Source organism: Haematobia irritans, chromosome 3 (assembly GCF_050003625.1).
Source record: "Haematobia irritans isolate KBUSLIRL chromosome 3, ASM5000362v1, whole genome shotgun sequence".
Classification (NCBI taxonomy): domain Eukaryota; kingdom Metazoa; phylum Arthropoda; class Insecta; order Diptera; family Muscidae; genus Haematobia; species Haematobia irritans.
Window position 1 is genome coordinate 37,287,822 of NC_134399.1, and position 25,825 is coordinate 37,313,646.

At 32.8% G+C, this 25,825-nt stretch overlaps 1 protein-coding gene across 4 annotated transcripts in view; it reads left to right on the forward strand.

The window, feature by feature from the left end:
* The window catches only part of LOC142230162 (G-protein coupled receptor moody), a 38,704-nt gene extending 13,423 nt beyond the window's left edge, over positions 1 to 25,281 (forward strand). For all 4 annotated transcript variants that reach the window (XM_075300789.1, XM_075300790.1, XM_075300791.1 and 1 more), the window contains exons 2-6: positions 3,409 to 3,606; positions 7,818 to 8,056; positions 8,124 to 8,643; positions 24,562 to 24,629; positions 24,702 to 25,281. In XM_075300789.1, the coding sequence (XP_075156904.1) occupies positions 3,427 to 3,606; positions 7,818 to 8,056; positions 8,124 to 8,643; positions 24,562 to 24,629; positions 24,702 to 25,104 (1,410 nt within the window). In that variant the 5' untranslated portion in view covers positions 3,409 to 3,426 and the 3' untranslated portion in view covers positions 25,105 to 25,281. The remainder of the gene's footprint in view (positions 1 to 3,408; positions 3,607 to 7,817; positions 8,057 to 8,123; positions 8,644 to 24,561; positions 24,630 to 24,701) is intronic.
* Positions 25,282 to 25,825: the final 544 nt, after the last annotated feature.

Sequence of the window (25,825 nt, forward strand, 5' to 3'; positions counted from 1 at the left end):
TGTGTAAAGTGTGGGAATTTGGCCATATTTGTATAAACCAGAAGAAGGAATATATGGAGGCTTTATCTAAAACTGAACCAAATTAGAACAAACTTGACACACTTAAATATCATATTAAATATATTCTCTGTGTAAACTATCCAGTCAATTGGAGGAAAATCCCATTGAAAATGGGTCTAAAATATGAAAAAGTCTACCATATTTCCCCAACTCTGGTGTACGTATATATGGGAGCTATATATAATCTGAACCGATTTTGACTAAATTTGAACTGCATACACGCAAAAAAATAATTCTTTCCTCCCAAACGAAATTTTAGACAAACAAAGTTCGTTTCTCATTTGCTTTTCGCTGTAAGGAAGTGTATTTGGAAGAAAAGTATATACCTTTCGTGATAAACGTTTATTCTTTTCCAGGATGTAAAAACAATTTCATAAAGACAAACTCAAAAAAAAAAACATTGTTTTCTTGCTAATTGCATTTTCCCTCACATCTTTCTCACATCCACGAGGTTTTTTAGTTCTTAACACCTTTTCCTGTAATACCAACAATGTAGAAGAAATTATACGATTTTATAAATTTTTAAAATTTTTTTACCTTTCGCCTGGACGGAGAATCGAACCGCGGACCATGCACTTTGTAAGCCAACACACTAACCACTGAGCTATGTACCTTTTATGGTCATCAATAGATAAATATCCATATAAGTTATATTTATATAGCATAGCTTGCGGCGCCCACGAACCGAATAAACAAAGTTTATTTAACAGAAACAAACATTTAGTTTGGCACCGTGGAGCAGTGGTTGCTACGTCCGACTTGCATGCCAAGGGTCGTGGGTTCGATCCCTGCTTCGACCAAAGTTTTTTTTTTATTTTTGTTTTTACATATATTCCAGATGCGCCCGGAAGGTTCCAAAAAAATGTTCAACTTTACATTGTAATATATTAAATTTTGAACTATAAAATGTGTCTTATTAAAGACCTAAAGTCAGAAAAGAACAGTGTTTGATATAAACGAAATGGACTGTGTTGTTATTTCAAAAATAACTTTTTTTTATTGAAAAAATAAAAATTTTGTAACAAACGAATTTTTTTGGTGATAAAAGATTAAAATTTTCGAAGCAATTTAAAAAACTCTAACAAAAGAAAAACGTTTTCGGTACACATTTTCCAAACGTTTTTTTTCTTTGCGTGTAGTTAGAATAATAATTCTGCAATCTCTGCTAAATTTCACGTAAATGGGAGTATAACTTTAACCCCCGTGGTCATATGAGTGTAAATCGGGCGAAAGATATATATGAGAGCTATATCTAAATCTGAACCGATTTCAACCAAATTTGGTACACTTACCCATACTATTAAACGTACTCCTTGTGCAAAATTTGAACTAAATCACGGCAAAACTCTGGCTTTTGAGCCCATATAAGTGCAAATCGGACGAAAGATATATATGGGAGCTATATCTAAATCTGAACCGATTTCAATCAAATTTACCAAGCATTGGTAGAATGTCAATTGAACTCTCTGTGCAAAATTTCACGTAAATCGGTAGTAAACTTTGGCCTCTGTGGTCATATGAGTCTAAATCGGACGAGAGATATATATGGAAGCTATATCTAAATCTGAACCGATTTGTATATTTTGCAAGCTTTTCGAGACTCATAAAATATTTCGATGTACGGAATTTGAAGAATATCGGTTGATAAACACGCCAATTATAACCAGATCGGGGATAAATATATATGACAGCTATATCTAAATCTGAACCGATTTTTTTCCCAAATCAATAGCGATCGTCTTTGTTCCCCAAAACGACCCTGTGCCAAATTTGAGGACGATCGGACTTAAACTGCGACCTGTACTTTGCGCACAAAAATACATGAACAGACAGACAGACAGACGGACGGACGGACAGACAGACAGACAGACGGACATCGCTAAATCGACTCAGAATTTAATTCTAAGACGATCGGTATACTAAACGATGGGTCTCCGACTTTTCCTTCTTGGCGTTACATACAAATGCACAAACTTATTATACCCTGTACCACTAGAGTAATTTTTACAACTTTTCGACAAAGCAGTGGCGATTTAACAAGGAAAATGTTGTTATTTGGACCATTTTTGTCGAAATCAGAAAAACATATATATGGGAGCTATATCTAAATCTGAACCGATTTCAATCAAATTTGGCATACATGCTATATTACTAATTGTACTCCTAGTGCAAAATTTCAACCAAATTGGGCCAAAACTCTGGCTTTTGGGGTCATATTAGTGCATATCGGGCGAAAGATATATATGGGAGCTAAATCTAAATCTATTCTGACCCATATTGGGAACATGTGCCAAATTTGAATGCGATTGGACTTAAATTGTGAGCTAGACTTTGGACATGGTTATATCGACTCAGGGACCCACCCTGAGCATTATTGCCAAAGACACCATGTGTCTATCTCGTCTCCTTCTGGGTGTTACAAACATATGCACTAACTGATAATACCCTGTTCCACAGTGTGGCGCTTGGTATAAAAAGTCATAAAATTATACATATTTGTTGCAGATTTCATTTTAACTTGATGGGGAATATCCCAAAGCAAATTTTCACAAAGTTTATATTCCATAAAATGGATTATTAAAGAAAAGTAATCGTGAAAAATGGCGATTTTAGTGGCTAAATCGAACTTAATACCCACCTTTAGTGAAATAAAATTATCAGAATAACCTATTGTTCGACATATTTCAAAAGTTTTTTTTTTTCATTTCGGGTTCGATTGGGATGTCCAAATTGAAACAGTTTCTAAGAGTTTGTCCGAGACTGGTTCCTGAGGACCTGTCTATGGGGTGCTCCTGCTAAATTGTCCCAGGACGTGTCTTTTGGGATGAGTCCAAGTCGTGTCCTAAAATGTAAATTTACCCCGTCAATGACAAACCCATGTTAAAGTGACCGGTCCCTTCCATACGTTTTGACCAGAACTGGGACTAGTCCATACACACCAGGGACCGGTTCTGTGGTTGATGCATTTCCCGTAGGGTACTTCCTTTGTTCTGCAGATGCGTTTTCCGCAACTGGGATTGGCTTCTTCAATTTTCCATCGATAATATATAGGACATTTTCCCTATTTTTTCCAAAACTTTTCTTTATATCTATACTTTTATTTATTTTATTTTACAGAGGTTCCCAGCAAGCTCCTTTTGTAGTTAATGCAGTATTGGGAACTATATTAGTACAGAAAATAATTTGAAGTTTTCATTGAAAACATATAATATATGAAACGGCTATGTTCAACTTAATATAACATACAAGAGTAGCATTACAAAATCTTTACATTACAAAATCCGAATACGAAAATCCGAAAATTCTTTACACTCAGTTAATAATACCCATATTTCGTCTTTATTTTAGGCAACTATTCACCAAAAAATGATGTCTTTGCCAAATAACAATAGCACGGTAAATAACTCGGCACCAGCTCCAAATGAACTTTTTGCGGGGTACTCGGATGAACTTCTCAATGTTGCTACCATTGGTTGTATCCTCTTTGTTGTAATCGGTGTCCCTGGCAATATTTTGACAATATTTGCCTTATCAAGAGGGAAACAAGTAAGTATTATATCATATTATTACAGTAATTCCTCGATTTACGTCGTAAACCGAGGCGACGTAAATCGTATATATTAATTAAATATATAACGAACAAGTGAGTAAAATAGAAAGTCGGGCGGGGCCAACTATATCATACTCTAAACCACCCCTTCTGAATTAGTAAACCTAAGCATTTGTGGGGTATCATTGGTATAGGTTTTGGAGATTTCCATATTTAAGAACATAAAGGGGGGGGTACATGTTTATGGGAGCCTTGTCACCATCTGAGCATAAATATCTAATATTAGGAGCTATAGTTTATTTTGCACCTAAAGAATTAGTATGCCACTAATATTGAGTCCATTATTAAACAAGTAAGTAAAGTAGAAAGTCGGGCGGTGCCGACTATATCATACCCTAAACCACCATTACAGAATTAGTAATCATAAGCATTTGAGGGGTAACATATAGGTCTGGGCGATAAACCGCAGTTGCATATCTATGGGTGCTTTGTGTCATTCTGACTATAGCTCATAGTCAATGTTGCCACGGAAAATGTTCGGTTTACCCTACAAGGAAAAAAAAAATTCCCTACTTTCCCATACATTCCCAAACAATTTTCCCTACTATAGTTTTCGTTAAATTAAAAAAAAAAATTACAAAACAAAAATGGTTCTAAGTAGTTTATTATCTTAAAACATGAATATGAAACGTATATAACTTAGAATATAAATTTGTATTACCACCACGGTTGCCACAGTTGGTAGAATTCTACCCAAATTAGTAATCTTTTTTGTTAAATCTCTATAAAAATAAAATTTTGGAAAAAGTTTCTATAAAAAAATTTTTGTGAGAAATTTTTCTATAGAAATAAAATTTTGACAATAAATTCTATAGAAATAAAATTTTGAGAAAAAATTCCACAGAAATAAAATTTTGAGAAAATTTTTTATAGAAATAATATTTTGAAAAAAATTTCTATAGAAATACAATTTTGACAAAATGTTCTATAGAAATAAAATGATGACAAAATTCTCTACAGGAATAAAGTTTACATATAGGGAATTTCCCCTACTTCTAGCAACACTGGCTGTGTTGATTTTGCGCCTACGGAGTTAGTATGCCACTAATATTGAGCCCATTATTAAAAAAGAGAAAATCGTTAAATTAGTGTGGGTAATAAATACAAATTTGTAAAAATCGAGTAATATTATTATGTAAGAGCTACAAGTACGTATAAGTACGATCGGCTAGTACATCAAAATTTGAAATTTGAGTAACATTGGTTAATAATTAAGAGTACTATGGCCAAATTTGGGAAAATCGAGCGATGCATATATATGGAAGCTATATCAAAATCTGAAACAATTTGCATAATATTATGCGGGTTTGATTAATACCACAAAAGGTTACCTTGTGCAAGATTTGAGTAAGATCAGTTAAGAAATGAGGCCTGTATGGTCAAACATAAGGTTATTAGGGGCGAATTTTTCCAAATCGGGTGATACATATATGGGAGCTATATCTACATCTGAACCGATTTCGATGAAATTTTGCACATATAGTTAGTGCTATAGAAGACTACATTTAGCCAAATTTGGTTAAGATCGGTTGATAAATAAGGGTTTTATGGCCAAATTTAGAAAAATCGGGCGGTACATATATATGGGAGCTATAGCTAAATCTGAACCGATTTCGATGATTTTTTGCACATATTGTTAGTACTATAGAAGATTATATTTAGCCAACTTTGAGTAAGATCGGTTGATAAATAAAGGTTTTGTGGCCAAATTTGGCAAAATCGGCCGATACATATATATGGGAGCTATATCTAAATCTGAACCGATTTCGATGATTTTCAGCACATATTGTCAGTACCATAAAAGATTACAGTAAGCCAAGTATGAGTAAGATCGCTTAACAAAAAAGGTTTTTATGGCCAAATTTTGGGAAAATCGGGCGATACATATATATGTGAGCTATATCTATATCTGAACCGATTTCGATGAAATTTTGCAGACTTAAAGGGTGATGAAAAAGTTTACTATGTGCAAAATTTGATGACTATCGGTTTGTAAAAAAGCGCAACGTGACTCCATTTGTCGAAATCGGGCGACACATATATATGGGAGCTATATCTACATTTGATCCGATTTCTTCAAAATTCAATAGCGTTCGTCCTTGTGCCAAGAAAACACCCTGTACCAAATTTCATCCAAATCGGTTAATAACTGCGACCGGAATCCTGTGATCAACAAATACATGGACAGACGGACGGACGGACACCAAGCGATAGATCGAATCAGGAGGTGATTCTGAGTCGATCGGTATATATTTTATGGGGTCTAAAATCAATATTTCTGGTAGACACATTTTTTTGGGCGATCAAAGTTATTATACCCTATATAATGGTGTTGTAGTCTGGTGGCCGGCACTTCAGAAACCGACTTGTTTAGATAAAGTTCAGCGTATGGCGAGCTTATATATCTCAGGCGCATTTAGTAAGACAGGAACAGACTCCCTTAATGTCATGCTACATCTATTGCCTTTAGACATTTTGGCCAAACAGTCAGCTGCAACAACGGCTGTGCGGAAAAAATGTACGGTCATAGTTCGGTCCTCAAAGTAATGCCAGATGTGCCTAACGTAGTGGATTACACCCTGGCAAAACCACTTTTCGACAAAAAGTTTGAAACTCTAATTCCCAACAGTGAGGCGTGGTGTACACAGACCCCGGGGAATAAAAGATATATAGATTTCTATACTGATGGCTCCAAATTGAATGGACAAGTGGGGTTCGGAGTATATTCTAAAGATCTGGAAATTCGAATAGCGAAAAGATTACCTAATCACTGTAGTGTTTTTCAGGCTGAAATATTGGCAATAAGAGAGGTGGTGAATTGGCTGAGAAGTAATGTTCCAACAAATATTGGCATTAATATATACTCAGACAGTCAACCTGCAATAAAATCCTTGGACTCTGTGTTCCTTAACTCAAAAACGGCCATAGACTGCCGCAAATCTCTCAACGAGATGGCTGAGCAGTACAATATTCACCTAATATGGGTGCCTGGTCATAGGAACATACCGGGGAACTGTGAAGCAGATGTGTTAGCAAGGCTAGGAACTACCTTACATATTCCAGGGGAACTAGAATCTGTTGGTATGCCTCTGGCCACCTGCAAGCTCTTACTGCGTGAGAAGGCTGTTATGATGGCCAATATTCGATGGGAAAATTGCAAGGGTTGTAACGACACCAAGCAAATATGGCCCCATTTAAACTTAAACCGCACACTAGATATGCTAGTGTTCTCAAGGCGTCAGATAGAACTCCTAATATCTGCTATAACGGGTCGCTGCCTGATAGGCGAATTTGCAAAAACTATAGGTGCGAAGTATAATGACTATTGTATAAGCTGTCATGACGTGGAGGAAAAGGAATCAATTAAACACCTCTTGTGTGAGTGTCCTGCTTTTTGTGTAAGGCGTAAGCGAATTTTAGGAGCATATAGCTTTAGATTACTGGCTGACCTGGAAAACGTTAACTTAAGCAGTTTGTTAATGTTTTTGGAGCAATCTGGTTGGTTCCACAAAAGTAAATAATAGAGAAGGTTCAGTGGTTAAGACTAGAAGTGCCCATATGTAATAGGTACTTTTAGTTAAATGTGGTATTACAATGGACTGAATAGTCTAAGTGAGCCTGAAATTTAATCGGGCTGCCACTTTAACCTAACCTAACCTAACCTATTATACCCTGACCACTATGTGGTTTAGGATATAAAAAGTGAATTCTTGATGGTAGATGTTGCAAAATATTCCTCTCTAAAGCTGAGTACTATGTTTAGTTTTCAAGCTGAAAACCAGCTTGTTTTCACGGTTACTTTTTTAAATTAATTAAATTATAAATATAAAATGGTTCACCATCAATTCCTTAGATCTTTTCCATTCATTATTTCACAAGACTTTATAAAAATATAATCGTCTTCACACAGATTTTTGTACTTTTAATTTAGTGTTTTGGTGAAAAATACGAACATAGTACTCACCTTAACCAAGAGGGACTTCACAAATTTTCTTTAGAAATGAAATTTTAGCAAAATCCTCTAGATCACGTAATAGCAGCTTTGTTACCTTATTATGCCAATAAAGAAGTCGAGAAGATCAGTTAATTATTTTATTTATATTACGTATGTCCTTGTTTTAATAATTCTTATAAATTTTTGTTTTAGAATCGTAATTCAACCGCTGTCTTCATCATAAATCTTTCAGTATCGGATCTTCTATTTGGAGGTTTTAATTTACCTTTGGCGGCATCAACTTTTCTACGACGTGCCTGGATACATGGCGATCTTTTGTGTCGCTTATTTCCATTATTGCGATATGGCCTCCTTGCGGTGTCACTTTTCACTGTATCATTGATAACAATCAATCGTTATGTTATTATAGCCCACCCACGGCAATATACAAGGTAATAAGCTTCGAACTATAATTATAGGATTAATGACAACCTCATCTTCTTCTTCTCATCCTTCTAGAATATATCAACGAAAGCATTTAGCTTTAATGGTGATTGGCACATGGATCCTATGTTTTACCATCATGATACCAACATGGCGTGGCATATGGGGAAAATTCGGTTTAGATATTGAGATTGGATCATGTTCTATACTCCGTGATAACAACAATCGTTCACCTAAGGAATTTCTATTTATTCTTGCTTTCATGGTCCCTTGTTGTTGCATAGTCTTCTGCTATACACGGATTTTCTATTTGGTTCGAAAAGCTGCATTTCGAACTAGAGAACCAGCATCGAAGCCAACTACAGCGACCCGATGTAGTGATCCCAAGCCCTCTTCGAGTACTAGTACAGACAATGCCAAGAAGAATGCGGATGTTGATGGTGAATCTAGCGATGTGCCACTTAGGCCATTCAGTGTTAATGAGGATATTGAATACATCGATGTTAATTGCTCATTAGAAAATCTTCCTATTTCATACAAGAATATCAATACGAAAACGGAATCGGTTGCGGATCCATCATCAAATAGTTCTCAGGTGAGTACATACATTCATAGTTTCAAAAGGAGGTATTTGGATATTGAGTTTAACATAGAATCGGGCATGGTTCATCCATAAGGCAAAATTTCACCAACTGGGTTAACACAATGGACAGAGTAATAGACTACTTGAGCCTGAAATAACAGGCTGCCGCGATAGCTACATAACCTACATATTGGTTGTAGTAATAGTAATGCTACCTCTATCCAAGAAAGAAGTAAAAATAAATACTTCATAAATAGGGTGTCAAATAACCATCTGTTTTGAAAAGTCGGTTTACGGTTTATCCGAAAATCTCAAATTTTTTAAAACCCGGTTTTCGGTGTTTTATGTTGCTCAAAACCAATTAACCGGTTAAAACCGAAAAAATATAGTGTCCAAATAACCATCTGTTTTGAAAAGTCGGTTTACGGTTTATCCGAAAATATCTAAATTCTTAAAACCCGGTTTTCGGTGTTTTATTTTGCTCAAAACCACTTAACCGGTTAAAACCGAAAAAATATGGTGTTCAAATAACCATCTGTTTTGAAAAGTCGGTTCACGGTTAATCCGAAAATCTCAAATTTTTAAAACCAGGTTTTCGGTGTTTTATTTTGCTCAAAACCGCTCAACCGATTAATACCGAAAAAATAGAAAATTGTGTAAATGCGATTTAAACAGTCATTTCATTCTATAAAATAAAGAAGAATAATAAAATGAACATTTTAAAACAAAATAATGATAAATTCATGCTGAATTTCTAGTTTTATAGAAAAATTAATGCCGCACAGTGGTTCCAAATCTTTTTTTTTAATAATTCTGCAACTTTTGAACGGATAAAGACATCAACATAACTTTTTCTTTTGTATGAAAGCTGAGGTGTTTTCCTCTAAGTTTGCAAATTTCTGGGTCCATGGGCTGACTTGTAAGCGTAGAAAGTTGGTCACCTCGGGGGTACGAAATGTTGTTTTAGCTGTCATCTCCGCAATTTTGAACCGATTTCGATTTTTTCTTTGCTGTATAGAACTTTTAAACTCTCCAAAAAAGTTCGAGTACGTGTGCGATTATATTTTACTGATCACATGATATGGACCCCACAATTTATTTTTTTTGCAAAATTTTGGCAAAGTGGGGTCAGTATTTTGAAACTAGAAGTTCCGTTTTTGAGTGGATTCGTAATTTTTCTTCTTAACTGCATTCCCTACAAAATTCTACTAATTTTTACCCATGTGCTTTAGATTAAACCCTTAAGCTGGGTACTATGTTCAGTTTTCAAGCTGAAAACCAGCTTGTTTTCACGGTTACTTTTTTAATTTAATGAAATTATAAATATAAAATGGTTCACAATCAATTCCTTAGATCTTTTCAATTCATTATTTCACAAGACTTTATAAAAATATAATCGTCTTCATATATTTTTTGTACTTTTAATTTAGTGTTTTGGTGAAAATGCGAACATAGTACTCACCTTTAGGGGAAAACACTTCAGCTTTCATACAAAGAAAAAGTTGATATCATTATCCGTTCAAAAGTTATAGAATTATTTCCAAAAAAAGCGTTTTGGAACCACTGTGTGCAGTAAAGGTTTCAAGTGATATTTTCGTCTATTTATACCCTGCGCCACACTGTGGAACAGGGTATTATAAGTTAGTGCATATGTTTGCAACACCCAAAAGGAGACGAGATAGACATAGGGTGTATTTGGCAATATTGCTCAGGGCCGGCTCCTGAGTCGATCTAGCCATGTCCGTCTGCCTGTGAACACATTTTTGTGATCAAAGTCTAGGTCGCAATTTAAGTCCAATCGACTTCAAATTTAGCACAAGTATGTGTTTTGTATCAGAATAGAACCCTATTGATTTTGGAAGAAATCGGTCCAGTTTTAGATATAGCTCCCATATATATCTTTCGCCCGATATGCACTTACATAGTCCCAGAAGCCAGAGTTTTACCCTGATTTGCTTACAGGGAGTAAAATTAAGGTTCTGTATACACCCTAAAAAAAAATCGCTTCTTTAACATATGTTCCAAACATATTTTGCAGGAAGCACATATATTATTGCATACTGCCGAAACATTAATATGTTTGTTTTATGTGAACATATTATATGTTTGGAAGCATTTTAAGCCAAAAATATTATATGCTTGGAAGAATTTTTCCCAAACACGATTGTGCTCATTCCCTAACATACTCGTAATTTTCACTTCCACGAAATTTTTTAGTTATTGGCACCTTTCTCTGTAATACAAATAATGTTGAAGAAATTATTCACTTTTATAAATTTTTTAAATTTTACCTTTCGCCTGCACGGAGAATCGAACCGAGGACCATACAGTTTGTAAGCCAACACACTATCCACTGGGCTACGTAGCTGTTATAGTCACCAGTAGATAATTATCGTTTTAAGTTACATTTATATAGCATAGTTTGCAGCGCCCACGAGCCCATGCAAACATAACATTATTTAACAGAAACATACATTTGTTTGCCACGTGGAGCAGTGGTTAGCATGTCTGCCTTGCATGCAAAGGGTCGTGGGTTCAATCCCTGCTCCGACCGAACATTTTTTTTTTTTTTTTTTTTTTTTAATTTACACATTTATATTTATACTATATTAATTTTTTTAAATGAAACATCGAAATGTGCGTTATTAAAGATTTATAGTCAGTAACAGTGCTTGATATAAACGAAATTGAATGATTTTTGGATAAAATATTATTTTTTATTGCAAAAATAGATTGTTATAAAAAAGATTGTAATAAAAACTGTTTTTGTACAAAACTTTAAAATTTGGAAGGAATTCAAAAACTAACAAAAGAAGAACGTGGAGTCGAGTATAAACATACATACATAATTTTATAATATAAACATAAATTTATTTAGGAGTGAACAGTTTTTTACTAGCATTTAACACCATCGCTCTAAAATTCCTTTTATTTTTCTTTAATAATTCATTTTAAAGAAAATAAACTTTTTAAATTGTTTTAGCTGTAAAAGTCGAACTTAATGCCCGCTTTTATCTTTGATGGTGTCCGTCAACTCCTCGTGGACTACTTTTTAATAAAGAGAAACTAAACTTTGTTTTTTTTACATTTTACTGTGTAATTTTTCACTATTTCCTCCTTATTTCATTTTACCGTCCCAACTCTAAAAAGAGTATAGTGTCCTTTCGTTATTTTTATGAAGACCCCTGATTTCTTTTAACGAACCAAGAAAAAAATAATGCCAAAATGATAAACAAAACACATGTCCACACATACATAAAATGCTGCTCTCAAGGCGAAAACATAAGCTGTTTGTTTTTCAAATGTCTATTCTCTTGGTTCAGAATGTATATTCTCTTTATTCAAATTAAATAATATTTAGACTTAAACATATCAAATTTTTGGCCTTATCATAAAACAGTTTTCCGAAACAACATACAAGCGGTTTCACAGAAATTGTTCTCTTTTGACTCTTTTGCTGTGTTATATTGATATCTTTCGTCAACTCTCCCGGTTTCCATCTCTATTTCTCTCTATACTCTCTCTGTCGCTTTGAATAAAATATCACAACATATGTATGTTTAGTTGAAATTTGTAAATTTATATATGTTTGTATTCACACATATGATTTTTATGAAACATTCATGCCCCAAACATAATATATTCTAACATATTAACATAGATGTCCCAAACATTTAGTGTTAGTTTAGGAAAATTACATGTTCGCACTTAAATATATTGTGGTTTAAAATCGTGCCCGAAACACATTTTGTTTATATCGGAACATATGAAAAACATATTTTTCTAACAGTGTATGCATGCCAAATTTGGATGAAATCGGTTCAGATTTAGATAAAGCTCCCATATATATCCCTAGCCCGATTTACACTCATATAACTGCACAGGTTTACTCTGATTTACGTGAAACTTTGTATAGGGAGTAGAATTAACGTTCTCGATATGTGTGTCAAATTTGGTTGATTGAAATCGATTTAAATTTAGAAATAGCTCCCATATGTATCTTTCCCCCGATTTTCATACATATGGCCACAGAGGACAAAGTTGAAATCCGATTTACGAGATATTTTGCACAGGGAGTAGAATTAATATTGTAACTATGCATGCCAAATTTGGTTGAAATCGGTTCAGGTTTAGATATATCTCTCATACATATATATGTTTTTCCGATTTCGGCAAAAATGGCCACAATACCGACATTTGTTATTTATTTAAAAGATTTATTTATTCAAAAGATAGATTTAAAAGTTTCCCGATTAAAATTTAAGCCTTAAGAATTTGTTCTTGTTGTATTGGTATGAAATTAATAAATAAAAATTGAAATTGAGGAATTGAAATTAAGTCTATAGATTTTGTAGAGGTATAACAAATTTTGTTCAGATCGAGTCAGATTTAAATGTATGTATTTGGGACAAAAACCTTTATATATAGCACCCAACACATTTTACGGATTTAATATGGTATCGAAAATGTGGATCTACACCCTCAAAAAAAATCGCTTCTTTAACATATGTTCCAAACATATTTTGCAGGAAGCACATATATTATTGGATACTGCCGAAACATTAATATGTTTGTTTTATGTGAACATATTATATGTTTGGAAGCATTTTGAGTCCAAAAATATTATATGCTTGGAAGAATTTTTCCCAAAGACGATTGAGTTCATTGCCTAACTTACTCGTAATTTTCACTTCCAAGAAATATTTTAGATCTTGGCACCTTTTTCTGTAATACAAATAATGTTGAAGAAATTATTCACTTTTATAAATTTTTTAAATTTTACCTTTCGCCTGCACGGAGAATCGAACCGTGGACCATACAGTTTGTAAGCCAACACACTATCCACTGGATTATCGTTATAAGTTACATTTATATAGCGCCCACGAGCCCATGCAAACATAACATTATTTAACAGAAACATACATTTGTTTGCCACGTGGAGCAGTGGTTAGCATGTCTGCCTTGCATGCAAAGGGTCGTGGGTTCAATCCCTGCTCCGACCGAACACTTTTTTTTTAATTTACACATTTATATTTATACTATATTAAATTTTTATAATGAAACTTCGAAATGTGGGTTACTAAAGATTTATAGTCAGTAACAGTGCTTGATATAAACGAAATTGGCTGCTTTTTTGGATAAAATATTATTTTTTTATTGCAAAAATAACAATTTTGTAACAAAAAACTATTTTTGGTACAAAACTTTAAAATTTGGAAGGAATTCAAAAACTCTAACAAAAGAAGAACGTGGAGTCGAGTATAAACATACATAAATCATTTTATAATATAAACATAAATTTATTTAGGGGTGAACAGTTTTTTACTAGCATTTAACACCATCGCTCTAAAATGCCTTTTATTTTTATACCCTCCACCATAGGATGGGGGTATATTAACTTTGTCATTCCGTTTGTAACACATCGAAATATTGCTCTAAGACCCCATAAAGTATATATATTCTGGGTCGTGGTGAAATTCTGAGTCGATCTAAGCATGTCCGTCCGTCCGTCCGTCTGTCCGGCTGTCCGTCCGTCTGTGGAAATCACGCTAACTTCCGAACGAAACTAGCTATCGACTTGAAACTTGGCACAAGTAGTTGTTATTGATGTAGGTCGGATGGTATTGAAAATGGGCCATATCGGCCCACGTTTACGTATAGCCCCCATATAAACCGATCCCCAAATTTGGCTTGGGGAGCCTTCCGGAGCAGCAAAATTCATCCGATCCGGTTGAAATTTGGTACGTGGTCTAAGTATACGGTCTCTAACAACCATGCAAAAATTGGTCCATATCGGTCCATAATTATATATAGCCCCCATATAAACCGATCCCCAGATTTGACCTCCGGAGCCTCTTGGAGGGGCAAAATTCATCCGATCCGCTTGAAATTTGGTACCTGATGTTAGTATACGGTATCTAACAACCATGCAAAAATTGGTCCATATCGGTCCATAAATATATATAGCTCCCATATAAACCGATCCCCAGATTTGACCTCCGGAGCCTCTTGGAGGAGCAAACTTCATCCTACCCGATTGAAATTTGGTACGTGGTGTTAGTATATGGTCTCTAACAACCATGCAAAAATTGGTCCATATCGGTCCATAATTATATATAGCTCCCATATAAACCGATCCCCAGATTTGACCTCCGGAGCCTCTTGGAGGAGCAAACTTCATCCTACCCGATTGAAATTTGGTACGTGGTGTTAGTATACGGTCTCTAACAAGCATGCAAAAATTGGTCCATATCGGTCCATAATTATATATAGCTCCCATATAAACCGATCCCCAGATTTGAAATCTGGAGCCTCTTGGATGAGCAAAATTCATCCGATCCAATTGAAATTTAGTACGTGGTGTTAGTATATGGTCTCTAACAACCATGCAAAAATTGGTCCATATCGGTCCATAATTATATATAGCTCCCATATAAACCGATCCCCAGATTTGACCTCCGGAGCCTCTTGGAGGAGCAAAAGTTATCCGATGCGGTTGAAATTGGGTACATTTCGTTAGTATATGGCCTCTAACAGCCATGTAAAAATTGTCAAATTTTATTACTATAGAAAGTTTTGTCAAAATTTCATTCCTATAAAAAGTTTTGTAAAAAGTTTATTTCTATAGCAATGTTTGTCAACATTTTATTTCCATAGAAAATTTTGTCAAAATTTTATTTCTATAGAAAATTTTGTAAAAAATTTATTTCTGTAGAAAATTTTGTCAACATTTTATTTCTATAGACAATTTTGTAAACATTTTATTTCTATAGAACATTTTGTTAACATTTTATTTCTATAGAAAATTTTGTCAACATTTTATTTCTATAGAAAATTTTGTCAAAATTTTATTGCTATAGAAAATTTTGTCAACATTTTACTTCCATAGAAAATTTTGTCAACATTTTATTTCTATAGAAAATTTCCAAGTTTTTATTTCTATAGAAAATTTGTCAAAAATTTATTTCTATAGAAAATTTTGTCAAACTGAATTATATACGTATTTAATCGGCCTTTTTTGTTTAATATATACCCCTTATGGACTAACTTACAATTTAGAAGACAGTGTTAAAAAGTTTTACGATACCTTGCCATCGGCAAGTGTTATCGCAACCCAAGTAATTCGATTGTGGATGACAGCCTTTAGTAGAAGTTCCTACGCAATCCATGGTGGAGGGTACATAAGATTCGGCCTGACCGAACTTACGGCCGTATATACTTGTTTTGTTTAATATATACCCCTTATGGACTAACTTACAATTTAGAAGACAGTGTTAAAAAGTTTTACGATACCTTGCCATCGGCAAGTGTTATCGCAACCCAAGTAATTCGATTGTGGATGACAGCCTTTAGTAGAAGTTCCTACGCAATCCATGGTGGAGGGTACATAAGATTCGGCCTGGCCGAACTTATTGTTATTGTTCTTTAATAATTCATTTTAAAGAAAATAAACTTTTTAAATTGTTTTAGCTGCCAAACTCGAACTTAATGCCCGCTTTTATATTTGAAGGTGTCCGTCAACTCCTCGTGGACTACTTGTTAATAAAGAGGAACTAAACTTTTTATACATTTTACTGTGTAATTTTTCACTGTTTCCTCCTTATTTCATTTTACTGTCCCAACTCTAAAAAGAGTATAGTGCCCTTTCGTTATTTTTTATGAAGACCCCTGATTTCTTTTAACTAACCAAGAAAAAAATGTGCCCATAATGCCAAAATGATAAACAAAACACATGTCCACACATATATAAAATGCTGCTCTCAAGGCGAAAACATATGCTGTTTGTTTTTCAAATGTCTATTCTCTTTATTTAAATTAAATAATATTTAGACTTAAGCATATCAAATTTTTGGCCTTATCATAAAACAGTTTTCCGAAACAACATACAAGCGGTTTCACAGAAATTGTTCTATTTTTATTCTTTCGCTGTGTTATGTTGATATCTTTCGTCACCTCTCCCGGTTTCCATCTCTATTTCTTTCTCTCTCTCTCTCTGTCGCTTTGAATAAAATATCACAACATATGTATGTTTAGTCGAAATTTGTAAATTTATATATGTTTGCATTCACACATATGATTTTTATGAAACATTCATGCCCCAAACATAATATATTCTAACATATTAACATAGATGTCCCAAACATTTAGTGTTAGTTTAGGAACATTACATGTTTGCACTTAAATATATTGTGTTTTAAAATTGTGCCCGAAACACATTTTGTTTATATCGGAACATATGAAAAACATATTTTTCTAACGGTGTACAAAGTGGTGCAGACTTTAGACTTTCCTTACTTGTTTTGTTATGGAAATAATGGTCGACTGACGGTAGATGTCAGACTATCCCTCTTCAGTGCATTGTATATACTGAATGAAAATGTTTCTTTTCAGAGCGACATTTTTAACTTTAACTTTAAAATGTTCTTTAAAAGCAAAGAAAAAAGATTTGAGACAACCGTTATAGCACTTCTAAGGCTATGGTCACACTAGGCAAATATTTGACCAAAATGAGTCTCAAACATTTTTCCAGAATAATTTTCCGAATATCTGGATAAAGTTTTTGGAAAATAATTCTACCATGATGTTATATATCCAATATGAGCTAAAAATGTTTGTTAGTTTGGCTGTGGCGACGGATTCTTTTTTGATTTCTCTCAAATATTTGCCCAGTGTACCGATAGCATAACACTTTAGGGTTTATTTGCTCTCAAAGAAAAGACTACAACAAAGTGGAATTTCGTTTGACTAAAATGTCGTTACGCAGAAAAAATTTTTTGAGTGCAAGACACACAATTTATCTTCGTAGAGAGAGTGGTGTAGTAAGAGATTATTTTGTGCTACTTAGCAGTGTTGCCAGTATTTTCCGTGCTCTTGTCCCCAAAACGGAACGCCTTCACCCCAAAAATCCCCTACTTAATTTGAAATTCCCCACAATTTTTTTGAAAAAACAAAAGGAATGAACTCTGCTGTAGAAATCCGCAATAATTTAAAAATTGGAAAAATATGAAATTTTTGTTAAAACCAGATTTCAAGTTACAATGAAGATTTCAAAACATAAAACCAGGAGACGGGTGCTCAAAATATCATCAGAATTAATTATATGGGCGTAAAGAGTCATCGAATTTATATCTAATGCAAATCGCCTTCTAAATAAAACAACATGTATATTTATGAGTCAATGCTTAGTTATAACGGTCAACATGTATATTTATGAGTCAAAACTTAGTTATAAATAGTCAAGAAATAAACTTGGGTGATCGATGAAAAAGCGTTGTTACGCCGAGATGAACTCTATTCTATATGTATGTGATATATTTTCCAAAACAGTGATATACGCAGATGTACGCGTGTGCAACACTTCGACCCGAGTCCTTACGCAATAATTTCACAATAGAAAATTATAAATGTCGTGGAATAAAGAGGAGGAAATTTTTTTTTATATTTTGAAGATTCTCTGTACACAGAGAATACGGATTGGTTGTGATAACAGAATTTACTGCCAACCTCCTTTTGGCAGTTGCAGCTACTATCAGTTGGCAGTTGCACCCAGAAAAAAGTGACCCCTTCTTTAAGTTAAAATGAACTCATTGTGAAGAAAGTTGAACTTCGTATAGCGCCAAAGACATTTTTATTTGTTTGAACGATGTGATTTTCGTAGAAATTAGGTAGAATGCATTCCGTATATTAGTTAACATTTTCCTATATTTACATACCACTATACTAAAGAATGAAAAAATTTAACTAATTTGAATTCATATATGGAATGATTTTATTTAAATTTTTCATTCATTTCGACAAATCTTACACATTTGTGGTAAAACTTTTACTTCATAATTAGAACTGCTTACCTTCGTTTTTAAATACAATTTTATTTACTTCTATAAGCAATCTTTTCTTCAATAAAAGACATGTTTTATTAATATATTGAATATATTTATTAAGAATCAACAGCATCGAATCTCTTTGTAATATTAGTTTATTATTCCACTATTTCCAATTTCCGTGTGATATTATCAACTGTAAAACGCACTTTTTCTTCTTCTTGTACTTTTCACTTTTAATAAGTTGCTGCCTAACGATTTTGTCATTCTTTTACAATTTCAATACCTACAAATATAAAAAATCATAAAACATTTTTGTTGCAAAAGGTTAGCGTCACTGAATATTACCTGATAATTGAAGATTCCAAAATGAAGACAAATGAAAGGGTTGTTATTCTGCTGGTGTTTTCTTTCTTTATACACTATCACGAACACTGATAGATTTATTTAAAAAACGAAAATTGTTCTCACTAATTTAAAATAACAAATATTTTATATATTTTATTTGTTATTTATTATATTATTTTACCATATATTTTTTAACAATCTCTCCGTATACCAAAACAACGCGATTCCAACTAAAAAAACAACCGACGCGCAAATATATCGATTACACCCACGCGCAAACACATCGATTACGATGACAGGTATCGATTACAGGTAGACAATAGAAATTTAGGAAAATTTCCTATATTCTAACAAGTGTGTTTCCTTAAGTTTTGAAAGGATTGCATACTTCTTAGTACGAATGAACTAAAATATTTTTCTATGCCAAGTGTTGTTCGTATGTATGAAAAACTTTCTATTATAAAGGAAGTCGAAATTATCATTTTATAAGAAATTTTACTAATTTTGAGGAAACTTGGTTTTAGTTCGGTTTTTGTTTATTTTTACGAATGCTTTGTTATCGGTGAATCAAATTTTCTTTTTCAGTAGTAAATTCTTATACCCAGCGAAGAAAATAGTATGAGTAAAATTCCATGCCTTATTCTAGTTAATGCACTATTCCTAACTGCTTACAGTTTAGGATTTTTTTTACTGAAACGAGTAAATTTTATTATTTTTCACAAAAATTTACCTTAATGGAAATAAAATGGATAAACTATATTGATGAAAATTTTTTCCTTTAGTTTCGAAGGCACTTTTTTCTGGGTGTGTATCACCCGAATGATTCGGTCGACACAACAAATACACAGAAAAAATACCACCAAAATATTTCCAATTAAAAAGTTAATTGAAGTTGAAAATTTTTTCAATTAATAAATTAATTGATACAATTAACTTTTTAATCATGATAGAAAATTAAGTTAATTAAGTCAATGATTGAACATTTTAAAATTTTTAATTAAAAAATTAATTGATACAATTAACTTTTTAATCAAATTCGGAAAACTAATTCAGTTAAAAAAAGTGCTGATTTTTTTTTAATTTTTAATGAAAAATGTATTTCAACCAATCATTTGTTAATCCAAATAAAAACTTTAAGCCAATTCAGAAAGTAATTAAAAATAGTTACCTTTTTTAATTAATAAATTATTTGAGTTTTGCAATCAACATCAATTAAATTTTTAATTGAATCAATTAAAAAATTAATTGAAATTTGCTGAAAAAAATCAATTAATTTTTTAATCAAGAATTTTTTCTATGCCCAATTAAAACTGTGATTGATACTATCATTTTCGTGATTGAAGACATTTCAATTAAAAAATTAATTGGATCAATTAATTTGGTGATTGAATCAGAAAAAAAATTTTTGTGTGTATCACATATTGTGTTGGTTGGGTCTGCCGACGACATTGATTGTGTTTACCTTCATAATTCGGTTGTGTTGCCCAACCTTGATAATAGTCATGACTGAATTAAAAATCGATTCCTTTCCAGTTAAATATTTTATTATATTTAAATATGTTTATATTGGTACAAATTGTTCTAAATACAAGATTTTGCATATCAAAAGATGAAAATTGCACTTTATGATTTTTTGCGATTAAGTTGGTTGTAAATCAGCTTATATACCCATCGTCATAAATTGATCAAATCATCCAAACCGGCAAAACATCTTTGCTAAAAAAAACAAACAACCATCGATTAATAAATTGATTTGTACAAATAAAAAGGACAGAAAGATCAGCCTGGCCGAATCCTAAGTACCCAACACCATGGAGGACTTATAAGAGGACTGATCAGTAACATATTACATAAACATCTGGACCTATTTTAGATATGGGCGTAAAATGGTTTAAGTCGGTTACTATCGGGAATTTAGCAGAGTATAAAAATTAATTTTTTGATTGATACTATCATTTTCGAGGTTAAAGCAATTTCAACTAAAAAATCCATTAGATCAACTAATTTCGTGATTGAATTAGATTTTTTTGTGTATGTAATAACAAATTCATGACCTTTGGGTCAAGTATCCGACCAAATAATCCTTAACGAAGGTACGGGGCCTGGGGAGGCTAACCCCCAGAAAATGTTTATTGGTAGAACTTATTAAACTATTTACAAAAATCAGGTGATGATTAGCCTCTCTGGTTAAATATCTTAGTTTCTCCAAAGCAAATAATCCCAAAATACAAGATATCGCTTTAAAATGTTAGAGTATTAATTTTTATCAATCTCTCATTGTGGTTAAACATTACACAAGAATTACACAATGTTTGGGAAAACTTCCACTATAAATTTGCTATTGATTTACATATGGACTTGCGTCAAAATTTGCAATAGAAAGTGCAATTGTGTTGGTTTCAGCACTCTGGCAACCAAATTAGCCTCTCCCAATCAAAATAATAGTCTACCACAAGTGTATATTAGATAGGGTCACGGCCTAAAGGAAAAAAAAAATTGATGCGGTCACCCCCCAGTTTTGTAGCATATTCGAAGACAATTTCAGAACACCAAAACTTTTTTTTTTCCGTGCACCCTACGACCCCCCGAAATACAATTTATTGTGCTGTGTCGTCATTTGAAGTCCGATTGAAAAGAAACGTATCGTTGTTCGTGGTTGATCAGGGGCTATATTTCGTGCATTGGTCATTTTTGACTCCGACGTCAAATTTGATTTTTAATTTTTTTATTTCGCTTCGTATACCCCTATGATGCCCATTTCTTACAACCATTATGAAGATCTTAACAAAATATGAAACTTTTGCTTTTGAAGTATTTACTTATATTCATAAACAAAAAAGTTACAGAGATTTTAAAAAGTCAATAGGTCACCCTACACACCACCAAATAGTTTTTGTTGTGTTGTCATGATGTCCGATCGAAACCACATGCACATCGTTATTCACATCTACGAAATTAATTTATACTTCTTTAAACATGTAGAAGTAAAGAATTACATATAAACCATAAATCCAAACTTTTTTATAATACTCAGCAGATTTCGAAAATTCCCCGCAAAAATCCCCAAATTTGTGGAAATTCCTCACCAAAACCCCAAGTCCTCAACTGAAAGTTCGTCCCCATTCACGAAAAAATATCCCCGATTTGGGGAAAATCCCCAATACTGACAACTACTTAGTGAAAACGTGTTGAAAGTAGACGGATGTTTCTCATCTTCAAACAGAAGAAACATATGACAAAGTAGATCGAAATTTAATTGAAATTCAGAAAACCGGTTAACCGATGATCACACACTGGGAAAAAAAGTATGCCCGGTTCCAAAGATTTTGTCTTTACACTAATGATTTTGGTATTGATTTCGAGCCAAAGAAGAGGGGAATTGAAGAGTAATGGTAAATTTGAATTTTGCATACTTGATTCTATGAAAAAAATTTAATTCGTTCGTTTTTTCATATTTTTCTTAAAGTGCTATAAGGGTCCCATAAAAACATGGTAACGACAATTTAAATTTCCAAATTTAAACTCGTGTTCAACTAGAAAGTATTCAACTAGAAAAGTATCTTTCAAGTAAAAACGTCTTTAAATTTTTCAGAATTATTGAAGCCAAGTTGACCTGAACAAGGAATAATGATATAAAGTTTTATATCGGACAAATACGTTTTCTGTGCAAAATTCAACAAAATTCATATTCGTGTCTTAACTCTGTTTGGTCTCACGACAATATTTTTTCAGTGCAAAAGCCGGTTTCCCGATTAACTGAAAATTCCAATTGTTTCATTATCCCATTTCGGATTGTGTAACTGAATCCGATTAACCGGTTTCGGTTTTTGACACCCTCTTCATAATCCTTAAAAATCCTATATTCCTACACTGAAAAAAAGGCATGCCCGGTTCCAAAGATTTTGTCTTTACTTTAAAAAATTTGGTATTGATTACGAGCCAAAGAAGCGGAGAAAACAAGTAAGGATATTTTTAAGACACAATTCTCTTTTAAATTTGGGTTTTGTGTACTTGCTTCTAGGAAGCAAATTTTTATTTTTCGTTTTTTTTCCGATTTTTTCTTCATATGCTATCAAAATCGTTTAAAAACGAGTTAACAACAACCTTTTTTTCAAAATTAAAAATTAATTCCAGTAGAAATTATGCTATGTTTCAAGAAAAAACTTCTTTAAAATAAAGTTTTGAAAAACGTGTCCTATATTTGAACGATTTTTTGCTTTGTAGTCAAGATGCAAAACGACAACAAATCTAAAGACAATTTCAGTAAATTTAAAGAATTTTTCTGAAATTTTAAAGTCAAGTTGACCTTAGCCCTAACATTGTTTTTCATGTTATGATACCTCTTTTTTAGTAAAATGTCTTAATTATAAGGACCATACGACTTCATTGAAAAATTTATCGACTTTTGGACAAGGAAAAAAACTTTACGAGTATATTAGAGAAATGCGTCTTCTATGCTAAGCAAAATTTGCATTCGTATTTTAAAGACATGGTTATCGGAGCGCCACATTTGAACCGGATCGGAGGAAATTTGTTCCTCCATGAGGCTTCAGAAGTCCAACATTTGAATGTAGTTTTATATGGATGCTATATATAATTCATTCATTGCACGGTTTTTAGAAGGCATATTCTAACATCACGCTGAAAAAAATATTGTCCTGAGGCCAAAGATTTCTTGTCCTTAATTTACTACTGCGTTTTTGCTTAGCATAAAGACGCATTTCTCTGATATAAAGTTTTTTCCTTATCCAAAAGTCGACGAACTTTTCTATGAAGTCGTTTTGTCCTTATAATTGAGTGATTCGACGTAAAAATGGCTTTAATAATTCTGAAAATTTCTTCAAAATCAATGAAATTGTCTTGCCATTTGTTGTCTTTTTGCATCGTAACTACAAATCAAAAAGCTTTGAAAAATAAGTATCAGACTTGTAGTTAAACAAAAACAAAGATTAATAGTACACTCTAACAGAGTGAAACCTACACCCTCAAAAAAAATCGCTTCTGTAACATATACCCAACAACACATTTTGCTTCAAGCATATATATTTTCAGGATTGGTGCAATCAAAATATTGTTTGTATTGTTCAAACATATTATGTTAGGTTTCACCATGGGGATTAACAGATTGTAAAAAAAATTTAATGAAATGTTCATTGTCTGGATATATTTTTAATGCGCCAATTGGTTACTTCCATTATTTTACTTGCAGCATACTCTCTAGGTCTCTTTTTCTAAACACATATATGTTTATAGGCTATTTCCAAATTAATATATGTTTGCATCTAAGCATATTATATTTACAAACATTTTATTTCCCAAACATAATATGTTCCAACATATTAACATATATGTCCCAAACATGTTATGCTAGTTTATGAACATTATATGCTTGCACTTAAAAATATTGTGTTAAAAATTTGAGTTCCATACATATAATTTTTACACCCAAACATATGAAAAACAGTCTTTTTCGTCTGTGTATATGGCACTAAAGCAAGTTTAATTCTATTTGTTTGTAGCAGAGGTATTCTGTAATTGTTCTAGATCGATATTCTTAAAGTCCCTAAAAGAATATGTCTCAATCTCTTTGACAAATCCAAATATCAAATCATGATTTGAGAAACACGGAACAGATAATTAGTCGTATAGGAGGACATTGGACAATACATTCGAAAAATAATTAATTATAGACATAGTTTTCTATTTTAAATAAAATATTAAACAAAATATTAATTTCTTAATATTTTTGTTTGAATTTCAGGAAACGGAAAAATCTAATGAACCATGTCTTAAATCCGATCCAAATCAACAGACGGAAACATCTGCTCGGTAAGTTGAGTAGTAAAAGGGAAATGAATACATTATTTAACAACTTTTTTTACCATTTTCACCACACTATAGACGACAGAATACCATCAAAGCATCCATAAAAACATCATTTACACGTTTCAACCCACGTAAAAATCATTATGTGTCCATGGTGAATACATCAAATGCATCAGCTATATATCCGGGCCGTATGAGTCAGAAGGATCGACGACTCTTGAAAATGATTTTGGTTATCTTTGTAACGTTTGTCATTTGCTATTTGCCCATAACATTGACGAAAATCTGGAAAGGGGCTACAGAGAATCACATATTCAACATTAGTGGTTATTTGCTGGTCTACATGACCACATGCATTAATCCGATAATCTATGTTTTAATGTCGTCCGAATACCGTCAAGCTTACTGGAATCTATTGAGATGTCGATGTGATGGCAATTCCTTGACAAAGGATTTCAATCGTATTCCGAAAACATGAGTAGCCCTTGTTGTATGGCTAATAATGGTATTTCCAATGATTTTTATTTTTTTGCCATGCAATACAATTTTTTTTAATTTTGTTATTTATCATTTATGTGTAGGAATTTCTTAAATACATAAAGCTATCCAGTCGATAAGTTTAAAATATATGTAATATCTTGTATCTTGTATATAATCTCATCTTTATCTTTCACGATATAACGTTAATTTAGGTAATATAGGGAAATCTTATAAGTGGTTGTAAGAGTACTGAAAAAAAATTGTGCATTGAGCACAAAGTTTTTATTGTTCTTAAAATATGAATGCTAGTTTTTAGGTATATTGGCATCCAGTTATTTTGGACTTAAGAGACAAGGGTTGCCTTTTATATGTTTCAGGATTGGACAACCCTAATCTTGCAATCTGACAACTCTACAGCTCTATGGTTAAGCTTGATATTTTGAGGTTATACACGCAAAGAAAAACAAGTATATACGGCCGTAAGTTCGGCCAGGCCGAATCTTACCCTCCACCATGGATTGCGTAGAAACTTCTACGAAAGACTGTTATCCACAATCGAATTACTTGGGTTGTGGTATCTTAAAACTTCTTAACATAGTTTTCTAAATTGTGAGTTAGTCAATACGTGGTATATATCAGACAAAAAAGTTATGTATAGGTAAGTCTACAAATACGAATCGATATGAACTTTTTGCACGATACGTAGAGAGCCAGAATTG